The following is a 22,319-nucleotide window of genomic DNA, read 5'->3' as shown; positions in this document are numbered from 1 at the left end:
GTCTCGCCTATGGCTTAAATGACATAGTAAAATCGCAATTTGTGCCAATAGATAGACAGCTAGCAATCAAACGGCTTAAATAAGGAGGAAGAGTTGAAGGTGGACAGGTGGTTCGCAGAGGCCTGGAAAAGACAAACTGGAGCCGTCAGAAGGTGAAACTAGCAAAGAGAGGATATTCATATGATCTCTACGGCGGGGCACGCAGCCAACTGAGCTATTATGGTGTTGGGAAAATTTACTTATTCGTCACGCTTTATTGAGTGAGAAGTTTTTTCAGTAAAATGAGGCAAACCGCATGTTCAGTTAGTCCTCCGAAATGCTAAAGTCCAGACCAGTTGCTGCGACGCGTTTGTAAATACTGAGACCAAAAACTGCCCGGCTTGGACCTGAAAACACCAAAGCCAGCCCATTAACAAGAGCTCAGGCTACAGCAAAAACACCCATCGACGTCACAACAGAGCCAAAGAAGCAACAAATGTGACACTATACAAAAACCACATGCCATGATACAACATAGCAAGGCAAGGCATGAACTAACATAATACATATGACATAGAACAGCACAATATAACACCACAAGTGATGTCATGTCATAATATAAAGTAATCCATGTCATAACACTGGGTACCATGAGAAAACACAATATAAACCATGACATATAATATGATATAACTTGAGATGAACATGACATGACATGAAGTGATATAGCACAAGGTAACATGACATAACATAATTTAGAGTATAAAACAACATGAACATAACCGGAAATGGCATAATGGAACACAAACCAATGGCATAACCAGGTCTGATAGAGATTGCAAAAAGAAGTTTGCCAAGCCAGAGTTTACCCCAGCCTGCAGCCTGTGTGTATGTGCAGGTGGTGGGGACACAAGTAGTAAGCGCTGGAGAGCGTTTGCCTCCTATGCAGCTTCATCTCACCCAAATGTTGTGCACTTCCCTAGCACAGTGTAGTGCACACAAGTAGTAGGTGCTGGAGAGCTTTCCCTCCTACGCAACTTCATCTCACCCAGATGTTGCGCACTTCCCTAGCCGTACAGTGCACACAAGTAGCAAGCACTGGAGAGCGCTCACTGTGTGCTAGCTGTTTCCTGTGTGTACGCACTGTGCCAGCTCCATTCTATATTTATACAATGTCCTGAACAGCCTTTCTCTCTCATAGCACTATCTCACATGCTATGCCTTGGCTAATCTTATGTGATGTGATCTTTCTTAGCACAGCGCGTCCTATCAACAACAACCTTAATTAAGAGAGCCTTTCTTTCTTCCGCAGCCCCATCCCCCCCGGACCAGTTCACTATTTTGTTTACATCGCTCATTTACATGGATCGGCAATACCGGCGGACATTATAAAAATATAACAAGGGAAACAGGGGGGAAAGAAAGAGTAAACCACCTGTACATTCCGCAGCCGCTGCCGAAGTAAACAGAGGCAGGCAGCGGGAGAGTGCTGGTTCTGCAGGGGTATTCGCAGTGCAAGGTCTCTCTGCAGTGAAAAACCCACAGCTGTGTGTGTGCTTGGAGAGTGAGGGACTGCTCAGAGCACAAGGAGGGAGGGGCAAATCCGCAAACAAACAGGCAGACAGAAGGGAATATCAATACGTCCGTGAAGCTGTGCGGATGAGCGAAGGGAAAGGAAAAGGGAGTGCGCAGGAACAAACATATATGAAAAACAGAGTACTGCCACAGTAACAGGGGCTGTCGCCTGGGAGAGTCCAAAACGGCAATAGGTGGGATGAATTTACCAAATCCACTAAACAAAAGCAGGCATTGCAGAAAGGCAGTAGCAGACCCCAATAGGAAAGATGGGAGGTTCTTCACCCACACATACCAGCTACAGCATGCCTCGCAGAGCAGTGCATGCGCGCTGCGCTAGGCTCGACCTATATAGGAAGGAAATATTGTTTGAGATAGTAATCTGAATCCAATCTGAACATCACAAAGTCAACTACTGGAGATCAGAAGCAGGAGGGGAAGAGGTAACCAATGTGCAGCATTACTTTCCCCCAGGCTGTGTGCACGTATTTTTCTCATGGTGTGGAGGTCAGATTATATACCCTATATACCCTCATGCCACCAAGCACTCAGTGTATAAGAGAAGGATCTGCTTCTTATAGTTACCCCCACTTTTTGCTGATGTTTCACTGTTTTTCGACTTTAATCTGGCTGGGAGCCTGCTATCCAGGGTCCCAGCCTAGCTGCTTCCTCTCTAAAGTGATTGCATGTACTTTAGGTACACTCCAGATTGGATTCTGGGGTACCTTTATGAGTCCCTAGTATATGGCATACTATGTACCCAGGGCATAGGTACCCCAGAGGTCTACCATGTATTGTGCCACCCCTGGGAAGCCATTTAAAATGACACAACAGGTCTGCTACAGCAGCCTGTGTAAGGTGGTGTATGCACCCCTTACTGAGATATAGGTTCCTTATATCTCTCCATATCACTGCACATATAAACCGATCAGTCACCCCTATGGCAGGCCTTATCAATCCTGAAGGCAGGGTGCTGGGTTTTATGTGAGAGGGTGCCCATGCATGAGCAGAGCCCCTCTACAGCCTTCGGAACCTTTATTACGGGGTTGATTGTGATGCAGCCAAACCATATACTCTTAAGTGCATTATAACCAAACGGTAAATACTAACTTTGGAATGACTGCACGGAAACATGTCGTGTTTGGTGTCGAACACCTTGGAATCATATCTCCACACTAGTAAGTGGTGTGGGAGGTATGATTCGACCCTGCTAGAGGGAGAAATGTGACAGCACTGGTATACCCGGTACCAGCTTTGCAAGCCCTGGTATCACAAAATGGATGCTGCCAGCCACAGACACGAGTCTGCCCTCCTGCTGCTGGACAACACTCCGGCAGGGGAGGCCTGGACAATAGGTTTCCTGTCACAGGGAGGTGTGACCACCTCCCAGACAGGTTTTAGTGTATTGGGGATGGGTGGGTGCACTCTGAGAGTGCTTTGAAGTCAGCACTGGGGGCACATTTGGTGTCCCTGTGCATAGTACAGCTCAAACCAGTTGCAGGGGCTACCAGCCCCTGCTCTGGCACGAAACTGGACAAAGGATATGGGTGTAGCCACCCCTCTGTCCCGACGCTCCCATAGGTGGGTCCCCAGAGTTTGTCCCACCCCTTCCTTGTGTATAAAGTAGGAACCCCTGACTACAGGACTTTAGATTTACCTGGACGAAACTCTGCTACAGAATCCCAGAACTTCTACTATCTACACGACGTTGGATGACCGAAGAATCTCCCTTGGAGTAAAGGAGTTACTCCCCTGCAAGGCTGGCCCCAAAGACGCAATTGTCCTGTTTGCAACTACGCAGCTCCTGAAGGACTCCGAAGATATTGCAACACAGGAGGTGGGTTTCCAAGCTTCCCCGGGGCCGATCCGTGCTCTCAGCAAACCTGAGATCCAAAGCCCTTGTGGGGACCGTGCAACCCGAACCCTTGGACACCGTGACCATTTGCAGTAGCATATGCTTTTTGGCGATCCCTGAGGCTGTACTTTGGGCTACTTGTAGTCTAGATCCCGAGCAGTGATGTCACCAAAGATTACTGGCCTACACTCCTCGAGTGACCCGTGGGCTGGTATTGAGTGATTCCTCTCGAGGTCCCTTCGCGATCCCTTGTCCATCGATTTGTGGGTTACTGAGAAGGGTACTTCAACTTTCAGTGGGCTTTCCTGGTTGCTCCAGACATGCCCTGACTCTCCATCGCTTGGGGAGTCCACAGGACCTTGCTGGTCCACACCGCAGCCTTTTTACCCTCACCAAGTGGGTTGCCGTTGCCAAGGTTTGTTGGTCTCCAATCCGGACACTGACCCCCCAGCACTCGACATCCTTCATGGGACAGCTTGCCTGCGGACTGTGGCCATCGTCGACGCCTCCTGGTCCCCGTGGCAGTGGAGTCAAGCTTCACCTCTTCACACCTGAAACACCCGACATTGGTGGGCATTCGTCTATCGTGCCCCTGGTCACTGGTAAGTGACCCAGACTCTGTCCCCTCTGCTTTCAGGTTCTTCACATCTTTGATCCAGGCTTGCATCACACCGGACACTTCTCCTTTCCACGGCAGCAGCACTTTGCAGCACATCGACACTGAAAACGGCGACGATTCCCAACACCATTTGACACCTATGCACCCGGCTTCCCTGGGTGAGGTAACACGCATACACCGGTGCTCCATTGGGTGCTGGCCCTAGAACCCTCTAAGTCTGAAAGGGTTTGCTCAAAGTCCTCTCCTAAGTGTCCTTAAACTTTAAAATTCCAACCGCGACTTTCCCATAGAATTGTACGGGGCTCGGGCTGTGTTCTCACACTGCACACGTCCCCCATGGGTCCCCTTTGTCACTACCTTGGGTTGTTCCTTGGTGTCCCAGCGATTCTACGTGCTCTAGGCACTGTGTCTAGTCAAATCGTGGTTCTCATACCACTTTCTTAATATATGGTTTGGTCTCCCACTTGGGCCCATTGTTTATTGTGCTCTTTACTGATGAGAGTACGGCTCCTGAATATGTTAATACATCATCCCTTAAGGTAATTAGACAGCACTTAATGACTGGTGTTATATTGAACCTAAGTCTACGGATGATCTGGGCACCATGAATAGACACTGAACAGGAGAGATCGGAGTCAAAGTAGAAAAATCATAGTTGATCCTTGTTTGTTATTTGTTGTGAAATTAGGTTATTACATTTGTTATGCACATCCCATCTATTACAATACAACACTAAATACTGTTGGAAATAATGTCTTGATTGTCATTCGAGGTTTGAAAAGCGCACAGAATGTCTTCTTGTTTGGAGTAGTATTAATCAGATTTAAAAAAAAATAAAAAAATTCTAAAGGCCACCACTGTTGCCCGCGCGTATTCTGCTCATGCTTCCATTCCAAACAAGCTTTTTCAAGCCTTTGTCAAAAATGATAACAGACAAATTCAAACGTTGGTCAGGGCGCTTCAGTCCTTATTACAATGGAAGTCCATGAAGAAAGCCTGGGCCGGAGAACGGCCACATACTGGTCTGTCTGACATCTGGTCAGGCCTTGAAAAGGTTTGTGGTCAAAATAAGCCTCCGTTATTCCTAATCAAAAATCATTTTAGTAAGCTTTTCATAAGTAAATTATATTCTTATAATATTTACTTGTGAATTGCATTAAATCAGCCCAACAAATTTATAAAACCCAATTTCTTACTCAACAAATAACAAACACCATATCAGGCATCAAATATCAAGGTGGTACTTCAACTACACCCTCCCAAATGTTATATTTTGATGTTACTAACGTTTTACAAATGAGTAAAGGATTCATTCATACATTTGGCACACACTACAAAATAAAGGGTCTCGAGGCGCCTACCCCAAGGTATCAATATGAAGTATGTATGCATGCCTCCATATTATGTATGCATATATTGACCTAATAAACCAGCGGCGCATCACAGTTAATAAATCTAATTTTATAATGCTTGCACAGAAAGCTTTCATAGTTTGAACAGAACTCCTCTGAATTCCAAGCAGGCGCTGGGAGCAACTCATTGGTTCTATGGAGGGGGCTTTTAAATTCAATCAGTAGACGTCTTTGATTCGCTGTTTTTCTCTCTACCCCAACTCGTTGAAGCCAAAACGATTTCACTAAATGCCTGGGCAAGGAAAAGCGCAGAGGAAAAACAAGCATTGGCTAAGCAAATAGGTCTCACTTCTGACTTTCTTGCTGCTTCTTGCTAATGCTGTTTAGCACTGGCTAAAAAGGGGGGAAAATGGATTCTCAATGCTGAACAACATGGACAAACAAAAAAAACAGGCTCAGCACGATGATGTAAATGCATGTATGGCTCGTGACTCTATAACGCCCCCAGCGTGATGAGATATATGTGAACATGTATCACCACGCAGCAGCTTATTTTCCCTCCATAGTCAATGCGACAGACAAGCATTTACATTTACAAGATAAACAGTTGCAGAAAGCAACAACCACGCTCGCAAACTGCAGCTGCCGGGACCTCCAAAAAAGCGAAGGGAAAAAAAACACGTAGAAGTGGGAACAAACCAGGAGCTGGGGAAACAAGTAAACCATGCCAACAAGTGACAGTTGTGAACATAAAAGCAATGGAAAAGAGACGGTTATAAAAAAAAAGCATGGCATTGAGGGGTTTGGGACGAAAAGGACGAGTTTGGGGTTAGGACAGCAACACGGGGTTCGGGGTGTTAGGAGAGAAGTAGCATATTGAGGAGATTGCAAAAACGCACACACATTCCCATTGAGTGCTCGAAGCAAAAGATAAAAGCAGTTCCCTAAATGTAAGCAATAGAAGGATACAGTTCCTCCAAGCAAACAGGATAGTTCAGAAACAAAGCACCAGGGAAGAGACAAACGCATGATGAGATGGAAAGAAGCAGCTAGCCAATGAGGTTGAAAAGAAAACCACCCACTGATAAGTAATGGGCTGACCCAAAGTCTGTTCTTACTACTGGTATAGTCCACATTATAACTTTTGGCTACAGAGAGCTGGGCTAGACTTCAAAAGAGCGTCTGACTCAGCAGGCGGAACAATTGATCATTATTTACGTCATGGAATTTAATCAAGATACATGACCCCTGCCCCATCCCATCACTAATCACTTAAAGCAGCGGCCCAATATGTTCATACGACCATCCAGGAGATTATCCAGGAGCGGCAGAAGTGTGATAAAAAGGAGACCCCCGAAAGGCTCCAGCCACCACAGGTGGGGGTCTGGAACTACCAGAGTGGATGGGCCCTGTAGCTCACAGATATGCGAGCAATTCGATAAACAACCAGGCATTTTGCACATGCTGTATACCACACGTATGCTCCACATACCTGGTTTATTTTGGCTCTAATTTAGAGATGGCCTGTTGAATAGGTACCAATAATCGCACCTGATAAATAAAGATACCATGATTTATTGCGTGTCATACATAGCATGTATCCTAAGTTTTTGGGGAATAGCTTGCAAATTTTGGTACTGAATACACCAACATTTGAAAGGTATGGTAAATATAGTGCACCTTTCTCCCGGTATATTCTGGCAGGTTTGACCAACTGAAATTTAAAAAAGGATGGATGGAATGCTTGACTTAATCTCAGCCACTTATATTTACTGGGGGTGGATCCCAGTCCATTGTTTGTTTGCTCACCATGCCACCTCAGTTCGGACATGCAGATCAGTCTTGACCCATCTCCAATGGGAACAGGCCAGCCTGAACTGCCTGGTCAGGTCCTCCCTGGACCATAATTCAAGCAACCCAGGACCGGTTACGCCCTAGTTAGGGCTGATCAGCAGATCTAGCTTGGTTCCAGCGACACTCTGTGCACGGGGCATCCTCGTCCCAGTTAAGGCAACACAATAAAGTATATTAAAAAAGTGATGGATGAAATGCTTGAATTATTCTAAGCCACTGGCAATTACTCAGGCTGCACACCAGTCCACAGTTATTTTGTACACCATGCCACCTCAGTTTAATAAGAAGCTCATGGGTTCCACAGCTAGTACTAGAGGTAGTTAACAGTATTGTTGTCACCCTTAGTTACAAGTTTCACCGGTAACTCAAACTGACTCCTATTGAGTGTAGGCACAGTTCGATTGCTACTAGAGTCGTCCAATGTCTACTGGGATATACTTATTTTATTAATCAATACGGCCAGATGTTAAGATTCAGGATCTTGGACTAGAACACAGAAGGAGTCAAGCGGTGTATTCCAAAATTAAGACAAAAACTTGAGGGACAGATAAAGCCTTTTAGTAAAGTAGTAGAGCGGTTTATGCATGTGCTTCAAAGTCAGTATCTGTGTGATTAGTTAATATTCCATCATCTACCAATGAGCTGCTATTGTATGCTATCTGAAGGTATTGACTTCACCTGGCACTAGAAATTGTAAAAATGGAGCACTAATTCAACAAGCCATTCCAAGTCATACATTCGCTTTTTAAAGTTACTGATCCTCCCCAGTTGCATCATTTACTTTTTCCGCCTGATACTAACAAACTATTCCACTCTCATATAGACCCTGTAACAAAGCAGTACTCTGTAAGCAAGGGATAAAGATATCCCACTTCCAATAGAGCAAAATGCATAATGATCAGCAACTATCAATTCTGGAAGGGATGCACTTGTAAACAAATTCCAGCTAAAGGCACTCAAGACCAGAGGAGTTACTTATGCCAAGAAGGGATCTTATGTCCACAAGAGTTTCCACCATCTGATATTTCTCAGGGGAAGATCGCTCGATATGTGAAACACATACTGTAATAAACTTAGATCACCAAGATCTATCAAATAAGCTCCATAACTTGTTTGTTACTCTAGATTACAGGACTGCTGAAGATTCTACATTTATCCTAATGTGTGACTCGGTTTGGGCTGGAAGCCCAATGGTTGGCTCGATGAACATTCCAAGAAACATGCTGAGCAGCGAATTTTCTCACCGAATGAGGTCAACAATCGTTCCTTAATGCTAGAATTAGTAAAGGTAGCTTGAGATAATTAGCATATCTTTTTGCAAACATTACCAAGAAGCCTTTTCATATAATGACAGCTTATTGGAAGGTGCTCTCCTCCTTAATTAGTTACTATGATTTTAGGAATGAATCAGTACATGCATCGACATGCAATACTATGCATTTTGATGCAGGCAGCATGCAATACATAGTAATTTTGTTACATTCACTTACTTCAATTAGGATTTGAACTGGAATGAAAATGAGTACCACATTTTCAGTGCCATTATAACACACCACTAGCAGTTACCTGTGTCTGAATGGGTAAAATCTGCTACGCATTGTAAAAATGGCCCATAGTACAGTATCAAAAACATTTTAACAGAATGGTTCTGGTCTGTATTGAAAGTTGGCCAACAGCCAATACAACTACAATACCATAGCAGTGGTTAACTGTGCACTATACAAATTCTAATAATATAACATAATGAGATATACCAATAAGATTACAGATTTACGCTCTTTACAAACTGTGGGAGTCGCTTCTACAACACAGCTCTTATGAACCATGTAAGGAAGACATTACATGCCTCAATAAAATAAAACCGCTAAATAATATATCCAAAAAAGAAAAGTGAACAAAAAAAATATTCAGAAATTAATAAAATTTCCGCTGCAATTCAACAGTTAAAAGAATATTTTGTGTACTATTTCCATAGTTCTTTTTCCAAATTCTTGGCTCAAGAACTGAGACTTTTCTGGCTCAACACTCAACACATTTGAATGAAAGAATCACATGAAGATCCATATGTGACAAGTGAAACTACCCTCTAGATGAGTAACATTTATTCCGTACAGTGCGGATATTTATGCGCTAAGCAGTGTACCCTAGGTACTGAAGTGTTGTCTCATACTGGCAGCTAGTGCTGAAATCTTCAAAATGGCCACTGTTTGTAATTTACACAAGCAGGAGATAAGAGATCTAGTCATTTTATGCCCGGTCACGTCTACTTAATTTATAAGAGATGCCAGCCCAAATGGCATCCCCATTATCAAGGGACAACATTGTTTCTTTGGGCTTCCTATTGTCCAATATCACAAATAATTCCAAAACCAATTGACGGCAAGACATAACGTTGCTATAATGAGAGATACATTCCCTGAGAATCACCAGTCAACTGTTTGTCATGAGCCGACAAAATAAGTTTGGTGACTAAAGGAGTGAAAAGAAGTTAGGAAACCTAGGTTTGGGAGGTAAGAATGAGACATCCCTACTAGGACACTGATTAGTGATCTCAAATCTACTTTCACATACCATTCCTAAACAATATTAAAAGGGCAATACTGACTTTTTTTAAATCATCACTTTATACCTAAGCCAAGTCATCTCAACATAAAATCATTGTTCTGTAGATCATGGATTCATGAATAACTTATTGAGTCCTCTATTCTGGTTTCCCACAGATCTGAAGTGAGCAATAACTGCAAAGTAACAACACTTTAGTTGAGGTGAAGCTGATTTTCTATTGAACACTATCTTCCCCTGCAGCACCAGTGTTCTGAAAATGCTCAGAGAAGCGTCACAATGCAGGTGTGGTGGAGAGGGCCATCCAGTATCTTGCACACACCATAGTGAATTCTGATTTTCTCCTGCTTTCAGGTTAAATACAACTAATGGATTTCATTTGGCTGTAGTCTAGCATTTAATGATATTGAATAAATGAATTATTAGGAACATAAAATGGATAATAAATGCTACCACCAGTAACCAGCCCAGGATTTCCACTGGGACCTTTCAGCCAAACTGGACGGCACAGTTCTAGTTAACTAACTAAACTAGAAACACACTCACTTTTTGGGTCTCCAGGTTTACCCTTAATATCCCATTAAGAACAGAGAAAGGTTAATCTTTTTAAAGACTATCCATCCATACGCAATAGTTTAAGCTAGATTCCTCTAAGAACAGTGGTTCATACATCTATCCAGATGTCAAGATGTCAACTGTCGGCATCAGCTTCAGTTAACTGGAGTAGCAGCACTCCCAGCTTACATGTGACCCATTCACCTGATCTGTTCTCCGGGAGTTACCACACAGGCAGTACCAGAAGCTGGTTCAAGGTATCCTTTCTCTTACTTTTGAGCTACTTTTAATCTGACATGCCCGAGTTGGGGATGGATGTATAAAAGTAAAAAAATTGTTTTTAAATGTATGCCACTCCATTTCAGAAGCATAACAGTAGAAAAAACAAAAAAACAATAACAGATCTTGAGAGAATTTGAATATGTAGTAAAACATTATTGCTAATCTGACAGAAATTACAAATCACACTTCATTTTGTGGCTGCTTGCAAGTGGGCAGTAGTAATTCAACACCAATGGATGCAATAAAGTGGAGGGTGGTGAGAATCAACCTTTTGAAGGGCAGAGGCATGGTTCCTAGGGGAAGCAGAATGTCAACATCTGTCAGACAGTTGGCACAGTCGACCAAGTGGGATGTAATGACATGTACTTGGTCTAGACATAGAACATGTTAGTACTTGAGTGTTTTCCTTGACATCTTTGTAACAAAAAAGTGAGCACTTCTCAATGAACAGTAAATCACTTTCTTATATTTCCCAATGAGATGCCCTAAAGTGTGACAGGTGTGCCCAGCCATTTGTCCAATGCTCACTGTGCCACATGTATCAAGTTTAACCTCACTGGACAAGGCCTGCCCAAACTTAGCCAAAAAAAGGTATGGGATTGCCTGCATTTCTGTTTACCTGGTTTGGCAAGTTCAGGCTAGAATATTCCTATTGGAACAGGACAAAGGCGGATTTGAATATGGCTTGTTCCTGTCAGAGGTGGCACGGTGGGCAAAAAAATGATAGACTGGAATGCGACACCAAATAATTACCAATGTCTGAGATTAATTCAGGCGTTAACCCTATCACTTTGTCGTTTTCCTCGGCCAACAATGGCACACTCATGGCTTCTCCACTAATTCCTTGAGGCTGTAAAGTAAGCAAGCATTTATAAATTATCCTTATTTTTTCCTACCACAAAGTTATAGCAGACATTTTTTCAATTTTTCCTTAAGCTTGCAGTGTCATACAATTTGAGTGATGTCTACTACTTGGTATCTTCCATAATCACCACTCACTTGCATTTTACAAATCATAGTCACTTTTGCAAGAAAGATCTCCACAGCAGAGTCGACACAAAAGCCCTGAGGCTGTAGAAAATGTGTTGGTTCAAAGTATCAGGTTAACCTAGGTAGACTTAAGACAGAAAAAAAATTAATGATTTACTTACACTCCCTCGTTTGTAACACCAAAAGCCAGTGTTCCTTATCAGTAACTACCAGATGTAAACGATTTAATTTACAAGTACAACATAGTTGGAAATGAATCGCCCCACCTAGCTTTGTTTTTAGCAGCAGCTGGTAGAATCGTGCAGCACGGCATGACCCTAGATCAAAGGTTTATCACATACCTTGCAAAGCTTAAACTGTATTGGTGCAGCATTTACCCCAGTTTTATTGTTTTTTAAAGGCCAGTAAGTGTCGTACGGTAAACAAAGCTAAGAACAACGTCAGTGTTACTTGAAGATAAAAATACTTTTAGATTCCAGTAACAAAAAACATTCGGGAAGAGCTGCCAATCGTATACATATACGACATGCACAAAAGGTAGGCATAATCATGAATATGTGAGTATTCGATCATAACAGTTTACAACAATTAACAAGCACAGTTTCTCAAAAATATAATTTAAACATTAAAAAAGAGTACAAATATTAATGCCAAATATACCACAATTCGCTTTCGGAGCTTTATACCTTCTAGCCAGCATACTTTTTGGAATAGTCATCAAAATACATCGATCTTGCCTACTACAATCTCAACTTTGCAAGTGAGATCTAAGACTATCCTTCAGAAAAGTGGAAAGACCATAATTGTTATTTTCACTTTTGTGAACATTGTCCTAATAACACTGTTCAAGTTTAGGATTTTCTTATGTTCATCTCTACACACCTAGCACCCCAGTGGACTGTCCTGTAATTCAGACGCCTCATCAACCTCCAGACAATACCACGAGTACATGTTTAAAAGATTCCTTCCGATCATTGCATGTACTATCTCTACAACAATCCACTTGTATCAGGGTTCAGTGAAACATGTACAAAAAATGTGTTCTGCTGACTCAGTTGTTTATTACACTGGAATTCAGATAATAGTTAGCAAAACTGTTGAGTAACAACATGTGTAATATGGGAAGAAGTTTTTCAAGATGTGGTTCAGTATTTATGTTCAAATTTCAGGTCGGGTGTCATGAACATTAGCTTTAATGTTTCTTGCCTCAACTGTTTAAGAGCCTCTGACTTGTAGGCCTCATGGTCGCATTTACAAACAGTGTTTTGAGAGCTCAAGTGAGCTGTCTGACCTTAGAAAATCAGCACCTCCTTACATAAGCAAACCATGGAAATAGATCAGTACCTACCATATCAACTATTATTTTCTGGATCAATTTACTTAGCCTGTCTTCCCATGAGTTAATCCAAAGAATCCCATAGGTCAAATTGATGGGAGTAATCACATGTTTAAGACACGCCATATCATTATAAGTTTAAATTGGAACACAGACACCGGTTATGAAACTAGTTCCTCACTCTCTAGGCGAATTTACATTGCTCAATCCCGAACAAGTTGGCACCAGATTTTGCCGCACCCACAAGTTTGACAATATAGTTTTGTGAGGCGACTATCATTTTTACTCCTATTGCTAGTTCGAATGTATCACGGCTTGCACATTCTGTTTGAGCACTGTTGCAGTTTTAGTTATGAATTCCCAAAAAATTAAGCAAAGTTACCACAAGCAACTTCTGCTAGCCAGTAATATATATTTTTTCAAAAACAAAAATGGAAACTACATTTTTTGATTTACAGCATTCAGCCAGAGTTAGGATCTCACAAAAAACTGTAAAAGATGCAGAAAAGAGAATGGAAATATAGATTTTTTTTCATTGTTGCAAAAAATAACCCATTGTCTGCAAACAGAAGAACTTGACTGCTTAGACGTGGATCATTAGAGTGTCTGCCTTGACTGCTGACAATGTTTCAAGCATTACAATAAAACACATGTCAATGAGAAGAGTGGCCATGGTGCAGCCTTGTTGCACCCCACTACTAACATCAAAAGGATTTACCATGGCTCGATTCAAACTGCCTCTCACGGCGGTCCACTAGATTTTAGGATCCCATAACAATGTAGCTCTATAATTAAAACCAAAAGCTGTGCAGAGGTACAGAACTATGATAAATAACCTCTACCTCCCATTCACTGATTATTTGTCCACAAGACGATAGAACACAAAGGCCTTCAAGGGGGGGGGGTGTTTGGGGTGTTACCCTCCACCCCCCAATAAATGTATTCTCTAGTAAATAGTTGGGTACAAGTGCTTCAGCCAGGTACGGTGAAAGGCTGTCTGATTTCACCTAGGATCTTTACATACACACACACACACACACACACTCTCTCACTCCTCTCCGTGAAAAGCTTTTTATACTGCTGGTTATTTACTGCATATTTTCTTAAGTAGCCTTAATAATCCGCACTGTTATCCCTTCCCTCTGACCCTTAGCCCCCTGCATTTTACCATGATATGCCAGCATATTTATTGGGAAATTTCAAGCTTACCCCCTCAATCTTCCTGACCAAGGTATGGCCCTGCCTCTAAAATATAAAACTGGCATGAAATTCTGAGATAGAACCTTTTTTGTCTACCTTCTGCTGAAAGTGTAGCATAGCCGAGATCCCGTAAAACTTTGCTAGAAGGATTAAAGCACCAAGGGATCAAACCGTCTGGATTCTATCCTAGTGCATTACCTTGTCGCATACTGCCACCTGACAATACGGCCTGACTTCATCATCAGCATTATAGAAGCCCACAGCCAAGACATACAGGCCAGTTTTATTCATCGTTACCACAAAAAAGAGTGGCCGGGGAGAAAGGCACCCCTACATTTCTCCAAATCAAGACTCGCAAAACACAAAAAGGTAGGACGCCGGTAGAAACAGAAATAGTAAAGAAACCCTGGATTGGATCAGTCACCTCCTATGGTAAGCAGCGTGGAAAGGCAATCCGTAATTGAGGAGGATGCCTCACACACATAATAGTGTCATGCTTCATCGTCAGCATCCTCTCCCCACCTTGGTAAGGTGGTACTACCAGGGAGGACTCAACCTCCGTGAAGAATTTCCGGTAGGACGGAGTTCTCACATAAAAACTACTGGACAGGAGTGGGATCCAGATAAATTAAATATACCTTAGGGTTCTTCATTTATCACCTTTAATCGTGACGACATTAGGTATATTAAAAACAATTCTATTGATGGGTATCACAGAGTACAATGACTCAAGCCAGTCTCTTACTTGCCAACATGTTTCTGCCCTCACTGATTATCCTAATAGGTCTGGAGCTAAGTGTTCCCAGGCGAGTCCTAACTGGGCTTAAAATTTCCCGAATTCCTCTGATAACCTATTGAGGGGTGATCAAAAGACAAGACAGAATGTACACATGTGCATCACAAAACAGGATACAGTATAGAAACCTCTCATGCAATAATGGACAGGGAGGGAAGGAATCATCCAGATGCCTACCCAGGGTATGTCTAACCAATGAATATGCCACCCAACACATGCAAGCACAGAAAATGACATTGACTAATGTCTCAGGGTTATTAGTGGAGTGGGTACCCACAGGAGTGATGAGAGCAGCTAACTCCACATGGACACATCAGAGGCATCATTATACTTAATATGTGTTTTCAAATAGATTCATTCTTCTATAGATATGCTTATAATTCTTAATATAGGCAATGCCCAGTATTTTTTTATCCTACACCTTAACCTAGGCTTTAGGAGATACTGGTAGGTTGGTCAGGGAGAGGGTGGTATCCTTTATTGTCACACTCTGAGGATTCAAAAGTAGGCGATACACAAGGGACAAAAGAAAAAGGACATACTTACAATCTTATAAGAGGAAGACATGTCTGACCAATAATTACACAGTGTCATTTCTGTTCACAAAACCATTTCTCACAGTGAGGCGGTATGTGCCCTGCTGGTTCAACCATGTTATTAACACACAACTCACTTGTGTATTGCATCAAAATCGTCAGTTATGACGTGTTAGATGGAGTAGCATATTAATCTTAGTTCTTTGCATCCTAAACAATCTGTATGTCCAGCAGTGGAAGAGTATATGCTAAAAGAACAAACCCATCTTTGCTAGTATTGGCTTCATGTTATTGGACCATATGCTCCTGAGCGAGGGGATGATACAGAAACCCTTCAATACATAGATATGTCAAGTTTGTGCCATACCAGCCACTCATATCTTATCAGTTATTGAGCGTTAGTAGCCTCGTGAAACATTAAGCACCATCTCTGCAGTCAATAGATATGCCCTTATAACCACAGAAACATTGCCCAAACATGACTCATGTGCAGAAGAGCCGTGTGCACATGCCCCTTATTTGAGGCTTGCATTACATACAAAATACCAACAACATCAGCAGTCGGGTTTTTCCTTAAAAAAATTCTCCGGAGGCTTGAGGTTGGTTGAACATGGAACACCACCAAAATCCCCCGGCGTATTCTCTCACACTTTAAAAGTCTCAAGCTGCTTATAGTACGAGTTGACTGATCTAATCCGGGGTTTCTTTACTATTTCTGTTTCAACAGGAATTTTACCTGTTTGTGTTTTTGGCATTTTTATTTACCCTCGGAGAATATAAAGCATGATAATCCTCTGCAACAGAAAATGACAAAAAGCCATCCCCATTTGCCTTAGAAGCTCTGAGAACCTCAGTAACAGGCAAAAAACAAGCATTTGCAATGCAATAGGTCTCGCATTTGCGAGAGTTTAAGCTATTGGCATTGTAACTGAAGTGAAGGGCCAGTCCTCCTGGGAGGTTACAAATGAAGATAAGGCGGTACTAAGGAGGGACTAACAAGCCTATTAACGAATCAGAAGCCAGCATTTACAAAGGACAATGACACAAGCCAATGACAAATATGGGCGGAGAATGGGCAGGGCTTCAAGTCCATACTCGAATACAGCATGTCTCGCAGGGCAGCGCATGTGCTGCCCAGGCTCAACCTAAACATATCTACTTTCACGCTGATCAAGGGACACAGACTGGTTAACCCACAGGTGTTGGCACTGCTGCAGTAAGTCAAATCTTGCCATAGCATTGCAAAGTTCTCCGACACTGCTCTTTAATATCTGTATGAAAACGATGCCGCAAACCACATCGGCTCTTTTCTTACTAATACCCATTACCCTATCTGACACTTCGGTGCTAAATGACTTGGGCATCTTTCCCAGCTGCGTGATTAAAATGAGCCAAACGTTTCACGCAGTTTTCGTTAACTACTTAAGTGGTTTGCTATTTCTTTTTTACCCAAAGTTAAATTTTAAAAAGGCATCCCAATAATTAAGATTGAACCCAATATCATCTTTTCATCAACTATACAAAGGATTATTGCTCGCAGCAGCCTACGCAGGGAAACTCAGAATTTCACTTGACCTTGCCACTTATTACATGTACATCATTGCAGCATGGAGTGTACAGGCATATTATACAAAATTGTGTTCAATTATTGCACATTGCCAATAATAAATTCCAAAATATTGCTAAGTGTTTGGTAGAATTCTTTGATTACCCAAGATTTCAAAACACTAAGAATGTTTGCATCATTTGGACCCACACGCTTCTGCTGCGCCTATAGTGCAGGAAACTGCGCTGAAGACAACCCTGTGGGGAGATAGGTAACACAGAACACAACTGCAGCTGCCGTACAAGCGGCAAAACAAAATCTTATTGGCCAAACGTTTGTGTGATTATCAAAGTCAGATGAGATTGTAATAATTCTCTGACATAAAAGCAACGGAGAACCACTGTTAAAAAAATGTCATCTTTGGTGGTAAGCGGTTGAGATATTTGAGAAATTGAATCGCTGTTACGGCTGTACCGTGGGAATGACTTGCAAGCTCCTTTCCACACTTAAAGGCTAGTTTTGGTGTTGGGCAGTCTCTAGCTCTAGGAATCAGTTGCTCACACTCTTCTTTCTCCCCATTAATAGTAGGCCTAAAGCATTGAAGATATTGATTGATCATAAAGTTAAGTTGTTATTCTTGATATCTGTGGTCAGACTAAATGTCCCGGCTCTAATCCCAGAAGGCCTAACTGGGGCTTCCATCATTCAGAGATCAATAAAACACCTATCACTGGATTGGGTCATAGTATCACCTGTTGATGACATCACTGCCAAAAACCAGAGTATCAAGGTTTGTTAAAGCAAATTATTATACTTGAAATGCATGCTTACGATTACCAATTTGAATTCTCTGCCAACATTGTTCAAGGCAAACTGAAGTTTTCTGCCTAATGTATAATTACAGGGAGTAGATTCCATGAAACCACATTTAGTCAGGTTGATGAAATGTAAATTGCCGCATAAAGTACAGTTTGTCCTTTTCTCCACACAAAGACTGAAAGATGTGAAGAAGGCCCCGATCAGTCAAAAGCAACCCCAGGAAAATTCAGGGAATCAGAGCACAATCTTGGCACTGTGGGAGCTGTTCCAGGCAGCTTGGCAGATTCTTTCATACCACCTTTGCGCTACGCAAGCTTATCATCATTTGTGCAGTACACACCTGTCGTTAGTTTGGCCTCCCACTCCTGAGGGGTGTATGGCATGTATGTTTCTCATGGTTTCTGGATTTCCTTGCAGGCCGGATGCTGAACCATCAAAAGTGAACCACTAGGGAGCCTGACAAATATTACTTGAAAAACTGTACCAACCCTATCAAACTCTGTTGTGAAATTCACCAATGAGGCATTAAAGGCCGGATGTGGAAAGCCACCCGTGAAGACATACGGACGACATAGGCAGAGACCACTTTCTCAAGTGTGAGAGGCAGATAAGCGCAGATCGCCCAATCAGGAGAAAAACGGGCTGAAGAGCACTGATAACCTAGAGAAAGATCAATGTGAGAAACCAACCACAAGCGAGTCCAGGTCGGATCACAATATTTTCCACACCACTGATGGGGCCAGCCGGACACTAGCAGCATTCGGATCTGTATGAATTGATTCTGCGCTTTTTAGTCCGGGGCAGCTGGAAGAAAGTAGTGGTTTGTTAAGCACAGATAGCCTAAGCAAAGGTAGAGTTGGACTGCTGGGATGTGCATTCAGTGGCAAAAAACAAATACAATCTTCCAGAAATGACTGATACAAGGCATAAGATGTATCACTACTGAAGACTGCTCACCATACTTTATTCTTCCACTTTGCAGTGAGTGTCTCCCTCCCCTACATTACCCGTCCAGAAGAACCCTTGGGGCTGGAGGGAGTTCAAGCGGGGTCAGAGTGATTGAGCTGGCCCTACTTTCTGATTGCTTTCTTTGTGTCTCTTTAGCCTTTTTCCACAGTTTGCACGGGCCTTGATTCTCCCTTTTTTGTGGGTTTCTGCCTTCCTCTACCTATTTTCTTGTGAATGAACTGTTAATTCTTTCCCTGTTCATGATCTTCAACCCTTCATCCAGTAACTTCCAAGGGTTCCTTGTTATCAGGAAGTTCCTATCTTTGGTTTGATTGCCTCCTGCACTCACTGCCCTGACGCGCTGATGCTGGAAACAGCGTCATTGCCCAGGTCGCTAGACTCACCACCAGCTCGAAGGTCTCTGCATGAGGAAGAAGGTGAAGAAAGGGCAAGCAAGGACATACACATTGCTCATATGAAAGTATGAATGCACACTCTAGTCCTGGTAGATAGACACGTTGGCGAACAGAGGGGCATGCGCTCTGCCCCTTGTGTGACTCCAGAAAAGCAACTGAGAAACCACAACGCTTGACAGGAGCATCACGGGGCACAGGCAAATCTAGGGTCAACTACTGTTGTTACCAAAAGGATGAAAAGTTTTACAGCTTTAACAAAATGGTGAATTTCAAACGTGTGTCTTCGCGGTCACTTCTCCAGGTCTTCCTCCAACACTTTCCTATGATAATGTTTGCCTTTATAATTCATGGATTAACGCCACCACTAACTCTCTAGTGAAAATTGCCTTTGTTGTTAATTCCAGCTTCTTGGAAAGTTTTCTTAGACCAGCTGCCTAAACTGATGTCTACCAACATCTTGTTTTACTTTCCTGTAAGTAGACTGCCATGTATCTTCATTATTTGGTAGTATCTTGACTACACTCAAATACTTGTGGAACGCTCTTTGTCAATACAGTGTCCACTTTCTGGTGTGAGATTTGTTTTCGTAGATATACCTTTAGATGTGAGAATTGGTTATTCACACACTTTTTTTTCCCCACAAAAATCATGGCATCCATATAGCTTCTTATGAGTAGACCCAAGTCTGATTTTAAGATAAATGGAACTGGAGTTGGTTGGACCCGGTAAGGACGGGGGGGGGAGGGGGGTTTGGGAGATTGCCTAGTTACAGTTTGGAAAAAATGTCGGAATGGAAGGCATCTTCCAGGGAAAGTATATATCGAAATTGCTGAGTTTATTATTGGAATGTTCATTGTGTCAGCTGTTGTCTACGAGATATGTAATTGTATATGAACATGGACTGTACCTTTGAAAGAAGTAATAAAGAAATGTATTAAAAAAAAATCCATATGGCTTCTTACTTAAGAGCACACTCTTGAATCCTAAATCTGAGTCTTTGGTTCCCTTAATGTGCCATGCCAAAAAGATGATGTGTGCAGAACAGAGACAAACCAGGTAGCTGTTACCATCAGATATTATAATTAAAAACTGCCGCTCTGTTCCTAACTGCAACCTCTTGGTAAATGTGTACATTACACACAGTGGCGAGCAACCAACATAAGCATTGCTGTGAAAGATGAAATAATGCTAGCTTGATTCTCTGTGTCCTTATAGTGTTGGTTGTTGGGGACACGGGTACAAGAACAATAAAGTCACACAGAAATAATGGGTAACAAATTACCATCAAGGTGGCACTTCTTCTCACCATCCGGCACTACCGCAGTGCCCTTTAACACATATTCCTCTACTATGGTTGGTTAGCTGGGCTAAGTAGCCCTGGAGCTATTACAACAATCCCCACTTGCTAAAGACACTTGTGCTGTGACAATATCTTCTCGAATGAATAGTTTGTCAAAATGTAGCACAACGAGCAATGATGGAAGCGTGAAAAGTAAACGCAGGTGTGAAGTCAGAAAGACACGTCATCCTGACTCCCCACTGAAGATATTATACCAAGTGGATTTAACAACCTTAAAAGAATGAACGTTATTTCATTCATTCACTAAGCGCTGTTTTCTGCATTTTTGAACAGTTTAAATTGAAAAAAAAGTTTAGGACACAAAAATAAGGCGCAGCACTGCGATTGTCATTTCTAAAAGTGAGAATGACTTAAAGTGTCAAATTTAAAAAATACACATGTATCTCTACGTCTCATGGATGGTTACACGCACCAGACCACTCTGGAGCGGAGAGAAGCTGCAATGTACTTCATAAAGTTGGGAAAACACACACTTTTCAGTACTGTTAGTTCCAAGTTATGGCTGAGGCCATCGGTTTCACATTCCTAGAGAGAGTGAGAGAGAGGTGGGGGGTGGGGGGGGGGAAGAAAGAGAGAGAGAGTTCAGAATGAATGAACGGGGATTGAGCCCAGGGCGACGGCTGCCCTTTCCATCGCCCTGTCCGACTGACCCAGATGTCTTGGCTGCTCGGGTCCGAGTGCCGTACGTGAAAGGGTCACCCCTCTGGCCAGCGAAAGGAGCAGCCAGATAGACAAGCATCAGACTTTCCCCATCCTCTCTGTCCTACCTAGGCTGCGAATGAAGAATCCCCCACTGCAGTCAAGGCAGGGGGCGGGTGGTCACCACAGAAAGTCTCTGCATTCAAGTTGATGCAGCCTCAAAGCTTTGTGTCCGCGAACGATGGGGGCAGCTCAATGTCTATCTAATTCAACTCCCTCTACTTAAGAAATGTTTTCTTTTTTCAGCTAAAAACCCTGCTACTTCTTCTCAAAAGTTTTCACCTCATCTATATTAAAGTGCTTTCACATTTTTCATCCCCCTTCCCCCGCTAAGTGTTCAATTACGTTGGCGTATGACGTGTTTGAGAAAATATGAAAAAGTCTTCGCTAGTGCTAAGAAGCCCCTACCGTCTTGTTGTTGGACATGGTGGACGGACGATTTGGCGCTGCACACAGGGAGGGCTGGACGAGGCTGCTCTCTGTCTGGCTCTACTCCTAGCAGCCTGCAGGACGGAGGTATAAAAGGGCTCGGCTCGGGACACGTCGCAAAGTTCCCGGACCGAACCCCTCCCCTGCTCCCCGCCCCTCTCCCCTCTCCCGCTGCCCCTTCTTGCCCCGGCCCCTCCAGCGCCGCGAGCAGAGAGGCTGGCGAGCAGCGCTGCTCCAAGCGGGCCGGGGAAGGGGCAGGGCGTCCAGGAGAGGAGCGAGCTGGCGGGGCGGAGCGGCTCGTGACGCCACTGGGTTTGACCCGCTGCTGCAGCCTCCGGTCCTCTGTTTCCGCCTTCTCTGCCCAGTGCCCATTCCTCGGCCGCACTCCCGATGCCTGGTTTACCTTTACCTGCTCCTTCCCGCTGCATCATCTACCTGCGCCCACCCTCCCGTGGCGCTTGGCTCCCTGCCCTTCCCCCTCGGTTTGCCCACTAAGTTGCCTCGGGCACGTTTCGCTTTTACACACACACTATCCTCCTTTTTTTTTGTAAAAGTGATAATCAGTTGTAATGCTAGACGCAGTGCGCAAACTATTTGTAGTGGGTGATTTT

At 43.1% G+C, this 22,319-nt stretch overlaps 1 protein-coding gene across 2 annotated transcripts in view; it reads right to left on the bottom strand.

The window, feature by feature from the left end:
* PAPSS2 (3'-phosphoadenosine 5'-phosphosulfate synthase 2) overlaps window positions 1-21,997 on the bottom strand; it is a 194,225-nt gene extending 172,228 nt beyond the window's left edge. Inside the window, exon 1 of one of the 2 annotated variants that reach the window (XM_085605564.1) lies at window positions 21,688-21,997. In XM_085605564.1, coding sequence (XP_085461690.1) covers window positions 21,688-21,705 — 18 coding nt within the window. In that variant the 5' untranslated portion in view covers window positions 21,706-21,997. The remainder of the gene's footprint in view (window positions 1-21,687) is intronic. The other variant, XM_085605556.1, reaches the window with a different exon arrangement.
* Between the last annotated feature and the right edge of the window lie 322 nt (window positions 21,998-22,319).

Source organism: Triturus cristatus, chromosome 1_2 (genome assembly GCF_964204655.1).
Source record: "Triturus cristatus chromosome 1_2, aTriCri1.1, whole genome shotgun sequence".
NCBI lineage: Eukaryota > Metazoa > Chordata > Amphibia > Caudata > Salamandridae > Triturus > Triturus cristatus.
Note: the sequence above shows the minus strand (reverse complement) of the source record. Positions and strands in the feature narration are given on the sequence as shown.